The sequence below is a fragment of the Gracilinanus agilis genome, chromosome 5 (genome assembly GCF_016433145.1).
Source record: "Gracilinanus agilis isolate LMUSP501 chromosome 5, AgileGrace, whole genome shotgun sequence".
NCBI lineage: Eukaryota > Metazoa > Chordata > Mammalia > Didelphimorphia > Didelphidae > Gracilinanus > Gracilinanus agilis.
Window position 1 is genome coordinate 8534037 of NC_058134.1, and position 13283 is coordinate 8547319.

General features: G+C 48.1%; 1 protein-coding gene across 2 annotated transcripts in view; it reads right to left on the reverse strand.

Moving 5' to 3' along the window:
• Positions 1-7967, reverse strand: part of CRPPA (CDP-L-ribitol pyrophosphorylase A) — a 279130-nt gene extending 271163 nt beyond the window's left edge. The window contains exon 1 of one of the 2 annotated variants that reach the window (XM_044677768.1): positions 7719-7967. In XM_044677768.1, coding sequence (XP_044533703.1) covers positions 7719-7949 — 231 coding nt within the window. In that variant the 5' untranslated portion in view covers positions 7950-7967. The remainder of the gene's footprint in view (positions 1-7718) is intronic. The other variant, XM_044677767.1, reaches the window with a different exon arrangement.
• Between the last annotated feature and the right edge of the window lie 5316 nt (positions 7968-13283).

A 13283-nucleotide genomic window follows, 5' to 3' on the forward strand; every position in this document is an offset into this window, starting at 1 on the left:
AAGGAGATGAGACAAGGAAAAAAAAAAGAGAAAGACTAGGCACTGGGTGAAAGCTAAGGTTATAATAATCATAATTTCCAGGGGCCATCAAACCCTTCCTGAATGACAAAGTCACAGGGAGGATCCTGGAACTGCACAGCAAATTCCAGGGAGGATGGAATCCCTTCACTCAGATACCCCTGTATGACTCTTCTCTTACTAACACTCATTATTGAAATTATTGTGATCAATATCCCTATTCAGCCCCAGGGAAATACAGAAGAATAGTAAAGGCTGTTACTAGAGTTTTTGTAGACCCCCTATAGACTCCTAGGAAATTCCCACCTTTACATGTAATAATCCAGAAATTTCCCTAAAATCACCTCATAACAAATCAGCAGTCAGTGAGTTAATCCCCAACAAAACTGTACCTGGATTTTCCATTCCCATACACAGAAGCTTACATAATGAGAAACCAGAAACAATAAGCCTCCCATCAACAGTGGATGATAAATGGAGAAGTAGCCTTCTGGGCAAAGACCAGTACATCTCTGAACTGTTTTCCCCACCCCATAACCAAGGAGACAAACCAAACATGCCCTTGAAAAATATTGAAAGTTACTGGAGAGTAAAGAGTTGTTAGTAACAAAGTTAATGTATGACTTAATCTATTATCTCTAAGAAAAGATGTATGCTGAAAATGAATTTCCATGTCAACCTTATGTGTGATCTCAAAGCATATAAAAATAAACCTTACTCGAGGCAGACCGGAGCAGTCTCCATGAAGCCTGCCTCTGGCTGAACCTTGACTGTTCTCATTCATCTTAGTCGCCCAAACCATTGCACCTCCTAGATACCTGGACCTGTGGTAGTTTGACTCCTGCACATAATAATAAAATAGTTTCTACTATGTATTAGACACTGTACTGAGTGTTTTACAAATATTATCTCATTCGATTCTCACAATAATTCTGAGGATGCTGTTATTGTCTCTAGTTTAGAGTTAAGGAAACTGAGGTAGAGATTAAATGAATTCCTAAGGTTATACAGCTAATAAGTGTCTAAGTCCACATTTGAACTCAGGTTCCCTAACTCCAGGAAAAGAGTTTTATGCACTGTACCTCCCAGCTTTCTCATATACAACCATGTTTAAGGGCTATTGAAGGGCATAATCCAGCAAAGGAAATTGGAAAGAATTGATCAAAGATACAGGACAAGAACCCAGAAAAAGCAGCATTACAAAAGGGACAGAGAAAGGAAGTATCCAGGACATTTTAAGCTGGAAGTAAATTCCTCACAGCCAGTAACAGTTAGGGGAGTCCATGCTGCATGACTGGCAAAAAGAACTCAGGACTTATGAGTCCTGGCCCTTCCGGAGCTAGCTGGGTGACCTTGGACAGGTTATTTCACTCCAGGTAATTCTATCTTCTCACCCGCAGGGATCAATAGCCCCTGTTCCACCTAGCTCACATTGTCTCCCTGAATATCGCATCCTCTTTCTATGTTCCTAGAAAACTATAAAGCCCTATACAAATACAATAAGGTGGGTCAGTGGGAGTGCTGCCTGCCACACAGTGAATGCTGCCCTTATATTTGTTGAATCAATGGCCATGATAGGGGATAAGGGCAGCCATGGGAAGTCTGATTTCATGTATCCTCTATAAATTCATTCACTCAGAGAAGGCAAAACAACTGAATAGCAATAAACAAAGTTCAGCTGAGGCCTTGAACCAAAAACTATTTACTTTTAAGAAAGAAGAGTGACAATACCATGACTATCTTTAAACGTATCCACCTGTGGCATGGAGAAATGAATACAGTCTAACAGAATGACAATCTGAAGAAAGAAAGACAAAATGAACCTAGCACTGCTAAAAGGCATCTGGGAGCCCCCACTGAAGGGTGCCCATTTATACATGGCTCAACAGATTCAGGAAGATGGCCAGGGGGAATTATTAGACTAAGTGACAGCCAAGGCCATTCCCTGCTCAAAATCTGAAAATCTATGATCTCCACCCCACCTGGGGTCCCCTCTGTACTAAACTGATAAGATCTAAATAGTAACCATTTTTCCAGGCTGCCTTGAAACAAATGTGCTTAGTCAAGCCAAACAAACACCCACATAGACCATGTCCAAAAATGTGTGTCTCAGTCTCCATCTTGAGTCATTCACATGGGTCAGAAGGTGGATAACATACTACTACATCATCACTTGAAATGTTCATCCAATGCTAGGTATTGGCAAGTGATTATTAAGGTCTCTTTGGGAAATTATCAATATGTGTTCTGACTCCAAACTCAAAAGTTCAGCATCCCAGTGACTACTATTTTCTCTTCCTGATCTAAACAAGCCAGGGAAGTCACTACAGTCCATGAGAGGAAAGACCACTACCTTCACCACCCATGTAAAAAAAGGAATAATCTCAAGCAATGATCAGTCTTGCAGGGAGTGGCATATAGCTGTCCCTCTCAAATCTCTTAAGACCCTGTTAATCATGATAGCCCATAGAAGAAGGTCTCCCACCTCATAATCAACACTTCATAATCACCATCTCCACTTGTTGGCTTCTCTTCATTGAAAGACTCCTTAATAAAAATGTATATATTTATTGAGGTAGTTTATAAAGGTAATAAATTTAATTTATTTAATTTTCTTAACTATTTCCAAATTATATGTAAAAAATTTAAGAATCATTTTTTAAATTTTTAGTTCTAAATTCTCTCTTCCTTTTGTCCCTCCCACATCCCTTGAGAAGGCAAGCAATATGATATCAATTATACATATGAAGTCATGCAAAACATATTTCCCTATTATCCATGTTGCAAAAAAATACTCAGACCAAAAAAAAAAAGAAGAAAGTTTCCCAAGTCGGTTTCATCTGCACTCAGAGCTCATCAGCTCTCTCTTTGGAGGGGGATCTAAGCTACCATTTTGCTAACTCTGTTTTCCTCCTGGAAAAAAGGAAAGCAAACCTATCCCTACTCTTCCACTTCCCTTTTCCATTGCTTCAGTGTGGCAGGAGCTGCCATTTGAAGCACTGGAGAGCTGACTGCAATACTTGCCCCAAGAGGTAATCGCCATGTATTCACTGAAATGCAATCATATTGGTCAGACGTTCATTAAGCACCTGGTATGGTAGCGTATGTGGCCAGCCCTAAGCTAGGCAATGAGTGTACAAAAGCAAAAGGAAGTGGCCCCCGCTCTCAAAGCGCTTCCATTTTATCGAGGGGGGAATAGCCAGATAAGTAAAGACAGCAGAGATTCTCCATCTCCTGTATTAGATCAATGGAGGAAAGGAATGGGGATGGCTGGTCCTAGGAGTTCATTACAGTAGGGAAGTCCTAGATGATGGCACACCAGTGAGGGGTCTGAAACTCAAGGAGAAGCTGGAGTCTTTGGGGTTTCAAACTGAGCCAAGCTAAGGAGACAGTGGCCATTTGCCTTGCTCTGATCCACCTGAGAACATACAGTGGAGAGGAAAACACAGAAAGTGAATCTGATATTCCCGTGTGTCCTGGCCAGCACCGCAGACACAGAGGCTGTGATGTCTCTTCTACTCCCAGACTGCACTCCTGCATGGGGCAGCCAAGCCACACAGCTGGCTGATACCAGACTTGCACGCTACACAAAAGCCATTCACCAAAGGTGGCAGCTGGAAGGGTGTTTGGTGACCACCTACCCCCACCACCCATTTTATGGACAAGCAAACCAAGGCCCAGGCAGGTGTAGTGATTTCCCTGAGGTCAAGCCTGGAGAGCAGCTAGAATCCAGACTTCCTGACATGGTCAGGCACATCCACTGCTTCATCCCAAGTCCTGGAGACCCGAGTGAATTCAGCTTCTGCTCCCACGGTGATGCCTGATAGCGCACAACCTCCCTCTCCCTAATTAGGACTTCACAGAGAGGCAGGTGCAGGGACATTTCACTAGCACTGGAAAGTATGCTTGGGCATCGAGTCCCAGAATCCCAGCTGTCCACAGTGGGCAGGGGAATCGGGGTCTACAAGCTCCCCTGAATAAGCATCTCCCCCATGACGTAGCCAACTAGTTGTCACCCAACCTTCAATCCGATCTCTGGTGAGAAAAAATAATTATAACAATAATAATAGTGTCGATAAGCATTTATTAAGCACCTACTATGTGCCAGACACAAAAATGTGCCACCTCCCAGGCAATGGATCTGTTGCCCCTGGGGACGGCGCTGATCATCGGTCAGTTTTCTTGCTGTCTCCTTTTTGGTGACTTCCATCCACTGCTCCTAGTTTTTCCCTCTGGTGCCACCCACAATACATCTGGGCCTTCCTCTAGTTGATGACCGAACTCCCTCCAAAGGAAAATGAGGAAACTAAGTCCAAAAGGAGCCACCCTGCTCACTCGGGGTAAACTGGGAAAGGTATAGTTTAAGAAGAGAGGCTTGGGAGGAAATGTCATTTTACAACTGAGGCCAGAGGCCAGAGAGAGGAAATGGCCGACCCTACAGAGGAGAGCACTAAGGTTTGATGACTGTGTCCAGGTCCCATGACCAGCAAGCCGCATGCAAAGCACTAAAGGTTCAATGGCTGCTCCTTGGGGAGTGATTCCAGAAGGGATCACTATTCAGGTCAGGAAGGGACCTCCGTGTCTCCTCCACCTGGGATTCAAACCCAAACCCTCTGGTTCTTACGGAAAGAGCATCTACCTTATACCCCTTTGCCTCATTAAACACTGCTCTACAAAGTCTAGTCAGGACCGGGATCTCCCATGCTGGACCAGTGAGACTTTCAGATTCCTCAGGAAGAGGCAAGTTAAGAGCACTGGACCTGGAGTTCAGAGGACCCGAGTTCAAATCTGCCTTCAGACACTTCCTAGCTGCGACCCTGGGTGAGTCACTGAGCCTCTGGTTACTTGACAAAAGGATCTGCTGGAGAAGGAAATGGCAGGCAGCTCCAGATTCCTTGCCCAGAAGACCCCCTGGATAGCTCGGGTCCATGGGGTCACAGAGAGTTGGCCACAACCCCCCACCAGCACTTGTCTCAGGAAGCCTTTCTGATCCCTCTGAAGGCTGATTCCCTCCCTCTGAGGATCATCTCCACATTTTCCTCTCCATAGCTTGCTTACACACAGTTGCAGGCTAATCTCCCATTAGACTGAAGCTCCTCGAGGGCAGGCACGCTCTTTTGTCTTTCTTTGTATGCCCAGCACTTAGCCCAATGCCTGATACAATGTCGATATTTTATAAATGTCTGTTGACTGACTAACCAATGAATCTCTGGTCTGAAAAGGGGCATCTGGTAGAGCTTGGAGTAAGAGGAGGAGGTAGGAAGGCCCCAAGAATGAGGCGACCCAGGCGTCCAGAGTCCTAGACAAGGACCAAACGAAGGACAGGAGAAACTGTGAGCCTTGTGCCCCCTCTCCGAGCCAGGTCTGTGTCTCCCACCGTCCCTCTCCTTCTCTGTCACTTCGCAATCGGTGACAGACAACACATGGGAACTTGTCCCTTCAACTCGAAGAAAAGAGTCGGATCGCTGACAGAATTTTCCATTAATTATTTTCATCTTTTATTGTCGTTATTGTTCGGGGCCTTCGGAGGGAGAGTGCTCTAAACCTTTTGGCAGGAGGTGGTCACTGGGGACCTCGAGTCTCAGAAACCCGAGCGACCAGAGGAAGCGTTTCAAGACGGGCCCAGATTCCAGAAGCTTGGTCTGTCTGACTAACAAAGAAGTGACCTCCTTCACGGAATCAGGAACAGTTTCGGAGAACTCCTTAAAGCATAATTTATGGCCTTTACTCAAGACAGACATAGAATGTGACAATCCTACGAGGCACATTCAGATTAACAGGAGGAAATTGCACTGTCCAAGGCCAGGGACTCGGCCTGCTCTGATGGGAGCTCCAGAAGTGCCTGGGATCCCTGGCCTTGATGGGAAAAAAAGTCTTTTTTCCCCTAATTTTGGGGGGGTTTCGTAATCCTATGTATTTTATTTGGTGCATTTAAAACCACGATTCTTAGAAAAGGGCCGTTTTCATCTCTCCTAAAATGGGGAAGTTCTGTCTCTTCTTCAGGGCTGGACGGGACCTTCAAAGGCCACTCAGTCCCACATCTTCATTCTCAAGCTAGGGAAAGGACTGAGGCCACAAGAGGGTCCGAGACCTGCCCCAAATCCCAGGTTAACCAGGCATCAAAGCTGGATTCAAAGGCAGAATTCTGCCGGCCCATCTAACGTCCTTGGCCCGCCATGTTCCCTTGAAGGCTAAGTGATGCCACTGGTGAAAGTTTTATTTGTTCATACAATAAAGCAGATGCTTTAATCCCTGAAATAGGTAAAGAAATAGGTCCCAAAGGGGGCCCGGAAACAGAAGGCAGGCGGCCCAGTACATGGGCACTGTGGATTTGTAGAGAGGAGCAAGACCCGAGTCTCAGCTCTGCCCTCACCATCCATAGGGTCTTGGGCAAGTCCCGTGCTAAGAGAGTGGCTCCTAAGGCGCCTTCCTTCTCCAAGGCTGCGATCCTCTGGGATCCTGGCACAGCTGGCAGGGCCCACAGACCTTCTCCCACGAGGAGTTTGGGGAGAGATTTCAGAGGGTCCCAGGCCTCTCTGGGGGAGAAAGTCTTTGGTTTCCTTTGTAATCCTGAGTATTTTACTTAAAACCATGCTCCTTGGAGGAGGGCCGGGCACGCCAGCAGCCTGCCACCAAACGGGTCCAGGACACCCGATCTGAAGAGGCTGCCTGAGGGCCACAAGCTCAGAGAAGATACCTCGTCCCAGGCTCAGAGCTGTGAGGTCACGAAAGGGTTTCATTAAACGCTCACTGCCTCATCCCACTTGGAGAAGCCACTTGTTGTACCAGTAATAAGAGGGGGAAGGAAGGAGAAAAGGCACTCGCTGAGCTCCTACTCTGTGCCAGGCACTGTGCTGAGAGCTTTACAGAGATCTCATCTGATCCTCACGATAACCCTGGGAGGTGGGTGCAATTATCATCCCCATTTTACATCTGAGGAAACTGAGGCATAAAGCAGTCTGATTGGCCTGCCCAGGCTCACAGTGCTAAAAAAACACCAGAGGCTAAAGTTGAACTCAGGACCTCTAAATTCCAAGTCCAGCGTGCTAACCATCGCACTCCCTAACTGCCTCTTTCTATTCTCCTCAAACTCAGCAAGAAAACCCACAACAGAATGTCCAATAAGGTCTTCCTTGATGCCTCCTCAGCGTTACATACTGGAATAATCTGACCAAAACAAACACAAAAACTGTCCTTCTCAGCACAGGCTTTCTCTGCTGTAGACATGCCCCCACACCCAGTTCTGGAAGCTTCTCTGCTGCAATGCCCCCGTTTCCCTAGTGCTTCCCTGCCTGGGGCATCCCAAGAGGAACCCAAGCTGGCCGGCTAGGGCTACACCTCCTGGCCTTCGTTGGCCTCCCCAAGCTGCTCGGGTGGGAACAGAATGAATAAATAAGAAAATCACGTTTGTTGAATGAATGAATAAGCCACGGAAGAAGGGAGGTCACTCATCTAACTGGGCAGGAACATAGAAAAGTTGGTCTAACCATGAGTCAAGTCCTAGGAAATGGGAGTCTTCTCCCTACAACATGGCGCCCTCCCCCTACTTGGTAACCAGCTCACCCAAGGGCCTGGTAAAAGGTCTGGCTCTATTCTTTCCCCATCCCCCTTTTGGAGGTGTCCATGGCTGCTCCCTATAATTCTTCCACAAAACCCCCAATGTCCTAAATCGTCACACCGGCCTGGGCCGCAGCACATACCCCATGATCTTTCGCAGCAGTGACCACTCTCACGAGAACATCTTCCTCAACAAAGGGTCTCACAGCATCGTGGATGATCACGACCTGGGGGGTGGGCAGCTGGGAATGGGGGTGGTCTCCTGCCAAGACCTTCAGCCCATTGAAGATGGACTGATGGCGAGTGGCCCCAGCCTCCACCAGGGTGACCCTTTGATGCTGGTATCGCTGGATGATGGACTTCATGGTGTCCATGTTCTCCTTGGTCACAACCACAACAATGTCCTTTATCCAGCTCACCCTAAAAGAAAGAATAGAAGAAAACACATTGTGGACAAATAGGTTCTTAGAGGCATGAGCAAAGTTAAACAACGATCACTGAATGAATGATGGACCACGAACATCCCAATTCACCACTGCCGCTTCTTTCCTCAGAGCTGACTGTCCGTGGGTGCTGTCTCCAGTCTCCTGCTGCTCCCTGACCTCCCCACTTCTGTCTACACTTTAACTCAAACAAGACGGGCCTTGGAAAGCGCTTTCCATACCTTAAAGCGCCATATAAATGCTAGATATTATTAATGGGGCCTCTATGACAGAGATGGGAAAGTCATGAAAGGGGAGAACTCAGCCCATTATTAGTTATGGGTATCTCAAAGGAAGGATGGAGCTGGATGGCCAGGGAGGCCCAAACTCTTGGCCCAAGTGTGTCCCTGGATGAATTCTCTAAGAGCCAAGCAATGAGGTGACCAGACCCCCAGGCCACACACAGGTTTGGGCCTTCCCAGCTAAACTGCAATCTTTGTTTTTCCCTGGGACCTCACCCAGAAGAGCGACTTAAGCATAGGGAAATCTTATTGTAAATCCTCCCCCTCATTGGATCTCTTTCAAGTTCTTGAATCATCAACCTGGTAAGGTAAAGTAAATTAATCCAATCATGGAGACAGGAATGCTTCAGCCATCCTGGAAAAGGATTCACCTCAATATATGGAGAGGTCTTTTGTGCTAGACTCTGAACTAAATACTGGTGATCCAAAGATAAAAAAGGAAATAGTCCTTGCCTTCAGAGAGTTTGCATTTCGCAGGGGAAATAAGAAGCATTCCCTGTGAGTTCATTTTAATAGACAAACCAGCTAAAAGCTCAGCCCATGAGGACTGGTATCATGGTCAAGGGAAAGAATGCAAGATTTATAATCATAAGTTCTGAGTTCAAATCTTGAATCTGTCACTTTCATACCTGTGGGACTCTTGAGGAAGTCACTTAACCTCCCATCCTCCTCCTACTTACCAAGCTGTTCCTTCTCTGTCTCCTTTCCTGGATCCTCAACTTTATCACAATCTCTAAAAATGGATGTCCTTCAGGGTTCTATCCTGGCTTCAGTCTTCTCTTCCCTCTATATACTACATCTCATCAGCACCCATGGATTCAACTATCTTCTCTATGGTGAGGATTCTCAAATCTACTTATCTAGCCCTCACCTCTCTCTTAACCTCCAAACTTCTCTATCTCTAAATGTCCATTAAGCATCTCAAACTGGATGACATCACAAACTCAACTTGCCCCAAACCCAACTCACCATCCTTTTCCAAACCTTCCCTGCTTCCTCATTTCCCAGTCACTATGGAGTGCACCAACATCCTCCCAGTAGCCCAGGTTCCCAATGGCATACTGGACTCTTCATATTCTCTTACTTGTCCCTATCTAACCCAGTCCCAAATCTTGTAGATTTTACCTTTGTAACATCTCTTATATCCTCTTCCTTCTCTCCTCTGACAGTGCCCCCACCCTGACATAAGCCCTCCTTCCCCTCACATCCAGACTACTGAAATAGCTCTCAGTGGGTCTGCCTGTCTTAAGTCTCTCCCCCCTCCAGTCCATCTTCCCCTCAGCTATTGAATTAATCTTTCTAAAGAGCAGAGTCACGACCGGCAATTCTAAAAGCTCCAACACCTCTCTATCATCTATCTCTCTGCTCCAATATCAAATCCTCTGACTTTCAAGCCCTTTAGAACCTGGTCCCTCCCAATCTTTCCACTCTTTTCTTCTTACACCATACTCCCCTCCACCTCCCCTATATATTCTGGGACCCAGTGGCACTGCTCTCTTTGCTGTTACTCACACAAAACTCTCCATTTCCTGCCTTTGGCCATTTCCCCCAATGCTCTCCTTCCTCATCTCCATCTTCTGGCTTCTCCCACTTCTTCAGGTTTAAGCCAAACTTTCGCTTTCTACCAGAAGATTTTCTGGATTCCCTCCAATTCCAGAGCTGTCCCTCTGTTGATTATTTCCCATTTTCCCTGTAGGAATTGTCTCTAAATAGTGGTTTCACATTTTCTCTGCATTACATTGTAAGCTCCTTGAAGGCAAGGGTAGTTTTGTCTTCCTTTGTAAGCTCAGAGCTTAGCTCAGTGTCTGGCACTCAGTAGGTGCTTAATCAATGCTCCTTGTGGACTGACTGGTCCTCCGACTATTGCTAGGCATTCCCACTGGAGAAATGTAGTCCCAGATCAGAGGATTCTCACTTTTCTCTGCATTTCTCCGGGTCGAAGGTCTCAGTAAAACACTCATTGGGAGTGGAGGTTCTGGAAAGGGCACAGACACACCCACTGAAGTCTAGTCTACTTCTAAAGAAAAAGAGACTTGGAAACCTCCTCTACCAATACAATGGTTAAATACACAGCCAGCCAGTGTTCAAATAAACCAGACTCTTCCCTGTTGACACAGCAGAAGGGAAAGAGAAGCCCTCTCAAAAGCTGGGCACCCCAAACCAAAGGGGATGTCCTGTCTTCCCAGCCCACAACAATGGGTCTTCAGAAGGCGAATGGGCCCATCAAAGGCGATGGAAGGAAGGTCAATGAAAACAACAGTGATTGCGGATGTTTGCCCAGGGCTTTAGACTTTGCAAAACTCTCCCATGACTGCACACGCATGAACGATATGAAAATGCTCCCCCTCTCAGGGATAGCTTCAAAAACCAATGTGCAAAATTGTTTTCACGTGGAATTGAAAAAAAAAAAAGGAAAGACGTTCTATAAAGTTTGCAAAACTCTCTCCACGGAAGAGCTCATTTAGAGCCTCCTCTAGAAGGTCCCAGCCCCCCCCCCTCCATGGCAAACACTGTGAACTATACAGGAGTCCGAATTCAGGGGATACTTGGAGGAAAGCTGCCTCCTGTCCCCTCATCTCATTTTTAATTAATTAAGAACTGCTGCTGTGAGTAGAGCAAGTCTCTATAATTGTCATCTTGCCTGTGATTTTAGTAGTAGCAGCAGCAGGACTAGTATTTATAGATGGCTTTTAAGGCTTATCCAGATGTTATTTGGTCTAGGGCAATCCTGTGAAATAGGTCCTATTATTTCCCCATTTTACAGATGAGAAGACTGAGGCAGGCAGTCCAGTGACTTCCCCAGGGTCAAAGAGTCAATAAATTACTCAGGTAGAATTTGAACTCAGGTCTTCTTGACTCCAAGCCCAGTGCTCACTCTGTCCACTAATACTACCTCACTGTCTCATCATGTACAAACAGTAAGGGAACAGTTCTTACCCTCTGACCCTGCAATGCCATTAGGAGGCAGTTACCCCTGGGAGTCAAAGACAAGGGAAAGGAATCTAACAGCCCCCCTTTTGTGAGAGCCACAAGGGGGCACTGAAATGAGTGCACCCCAAATTGTGTTATGACTATTAAGAAATATGCCTGTGCCCTGAGATGTGACAAAGAGAAGGAATTCAGAGAAATTGAGGTGATGCAAAGCAAAGAAAGGAAAGAAGAAGCCAGCCTGACCACTGCTGCCCACCAGATGCACACAAAGGCAGAGGAGCCCAGGCCAAGGGGAAAGGCCCATCTGGGGGTCAGAGCCCAGACAAGGAAGTACTCATTTCCCTTCTTCCAAGAGAGGCTGAGGGCTACAGGTGTGAGGCACTGCATACCCTTGGCAGAGGCAACACTCGTTTTGCTGAAATCTTCTTTGTTGCAGGAATTTTACAGACAGAAGAACCTACTTCCAATGCTGACTACTCTGAGTAACCACGGAGCCTCAATGTCTTCCTCTGACAAATCAGGGTCCCCCAGCACCACTGTTGTGCTCCAAGCAAATAACTGGTCAGACATCACTGATGAAGCATCTACACATAGAACTGGAAAGATTCAAAGAAGAGCAACAACAGTCCCTGCCTTCAAGGAGCTTCCAACGTCCGAGCGAACAAAACTGGGCAGAACGAGCTATGGGGCAGGTTTCTACGGAGGAGATCCAAGGCAATGTGAGGGGAGGAGGCACCAGTGTTAAGGGGACCTGGGAAAGGTGGAAGCCAGGGAAATGAGGGGGAGGGGAGGAGGAGAGAGAGCATCCCAGGGTTGGGCAACAGCTAGGGAAAATGCCCCGAGTCAGGAGATGGAGTGTTGAGTTTGAGGAACAGCAAGGAAGCCAGCATCCCTGGATCCCAGAAGCGATGGAGGGCTAGAAGAATGGACTAGACGTTTGATTCTGAAGGTAACTGGGGGCCAGGAAGCATTTTCCCCAGGAGAGGCCTAAGCCGGCCTCTGTAGAGCAGCTGATTCTGAAATCCATCACAATCTATGTCCAGCCCAGGGCACACCCCACTGCAGTTGGACTAGGCTTTGCGGGTGCCTTTCTTTTTTCCTGAAAGATGTCTGCACAGAGCTGTGCCTTTCCCTAAAGTGGTGGTAAGCCAAGGGGGAGACAGCCATACCAGAGGCACCAGACGGCTCTAGAAATGTGTGGACCTTCCCTGGGATAGTCCCACATCTCAGTTGGAGAGAGGAAGGGCAAATGCATCATTTTCCCAAGATGCTGATGGTCCCCCACCCACACTTGTGCGCTCGTCTGGGAGCCTCCGATGAACGCAGGACTTCCTGGAGGCGGCATCCCCAGGCCTGAGCCTCATCCTTCCAGGAATGATTGCCTGGAGGCCCAGGAAGCCAAGCCCCAGGAGGCTGGACAGCCCCCCGGAGGTAGACAGGAAGTGGGAAGGCCGGAATCACCTCGTTCCAGACGAGGCCTCCAGATCCGCAAGGGCTTAGCCTTCCCCGGTTTCTTAATCATGAGAGGAGCAACGGACTCTCAGTGCTCTGGGCCACAGGGGTTCTGAGAGGACGCCAGGCGGCCCAAGCCAGGGAGCCTCCCGCGGAAAGAGCACCCAAGAGGTCGGAGGCTGCCCCCCCACCCCCACCCCAACCCCGGGCCTACAGTCAGGTCCCTGACATCTCTCCAAAGCCGGGAGGCCAAAGGCCGTCCTCCCGAACCCGCTACCCTGCAGCCTCCAGGGCAGCCTGGCAGCAGCGCGGGGTTCTGGAGCTGGACAGCTGGGGAAGCTGGAACTAACTGGGCGTGGGGGCGGAGGGAGATTAGGGAAGTGACAGGTGGAGGGGGGAGGGGAGCGCGGCCAGAGGGGGCGGGGCACGCACGCGCACGCACGCCACCCCCCCGCGCCCCCGCCAGCCCTACCTCTGCAGAGCCTGCACCGTGTAGCTGATGAGTGGCCTCCCGAGCGCCTGGCAGAACTGTTTGGGCGTGGGCCCGCCCAGCCGCTCCCCGCAGCCCCCCGCTGGCAGCACGGCCGCCACGGCAACGGCC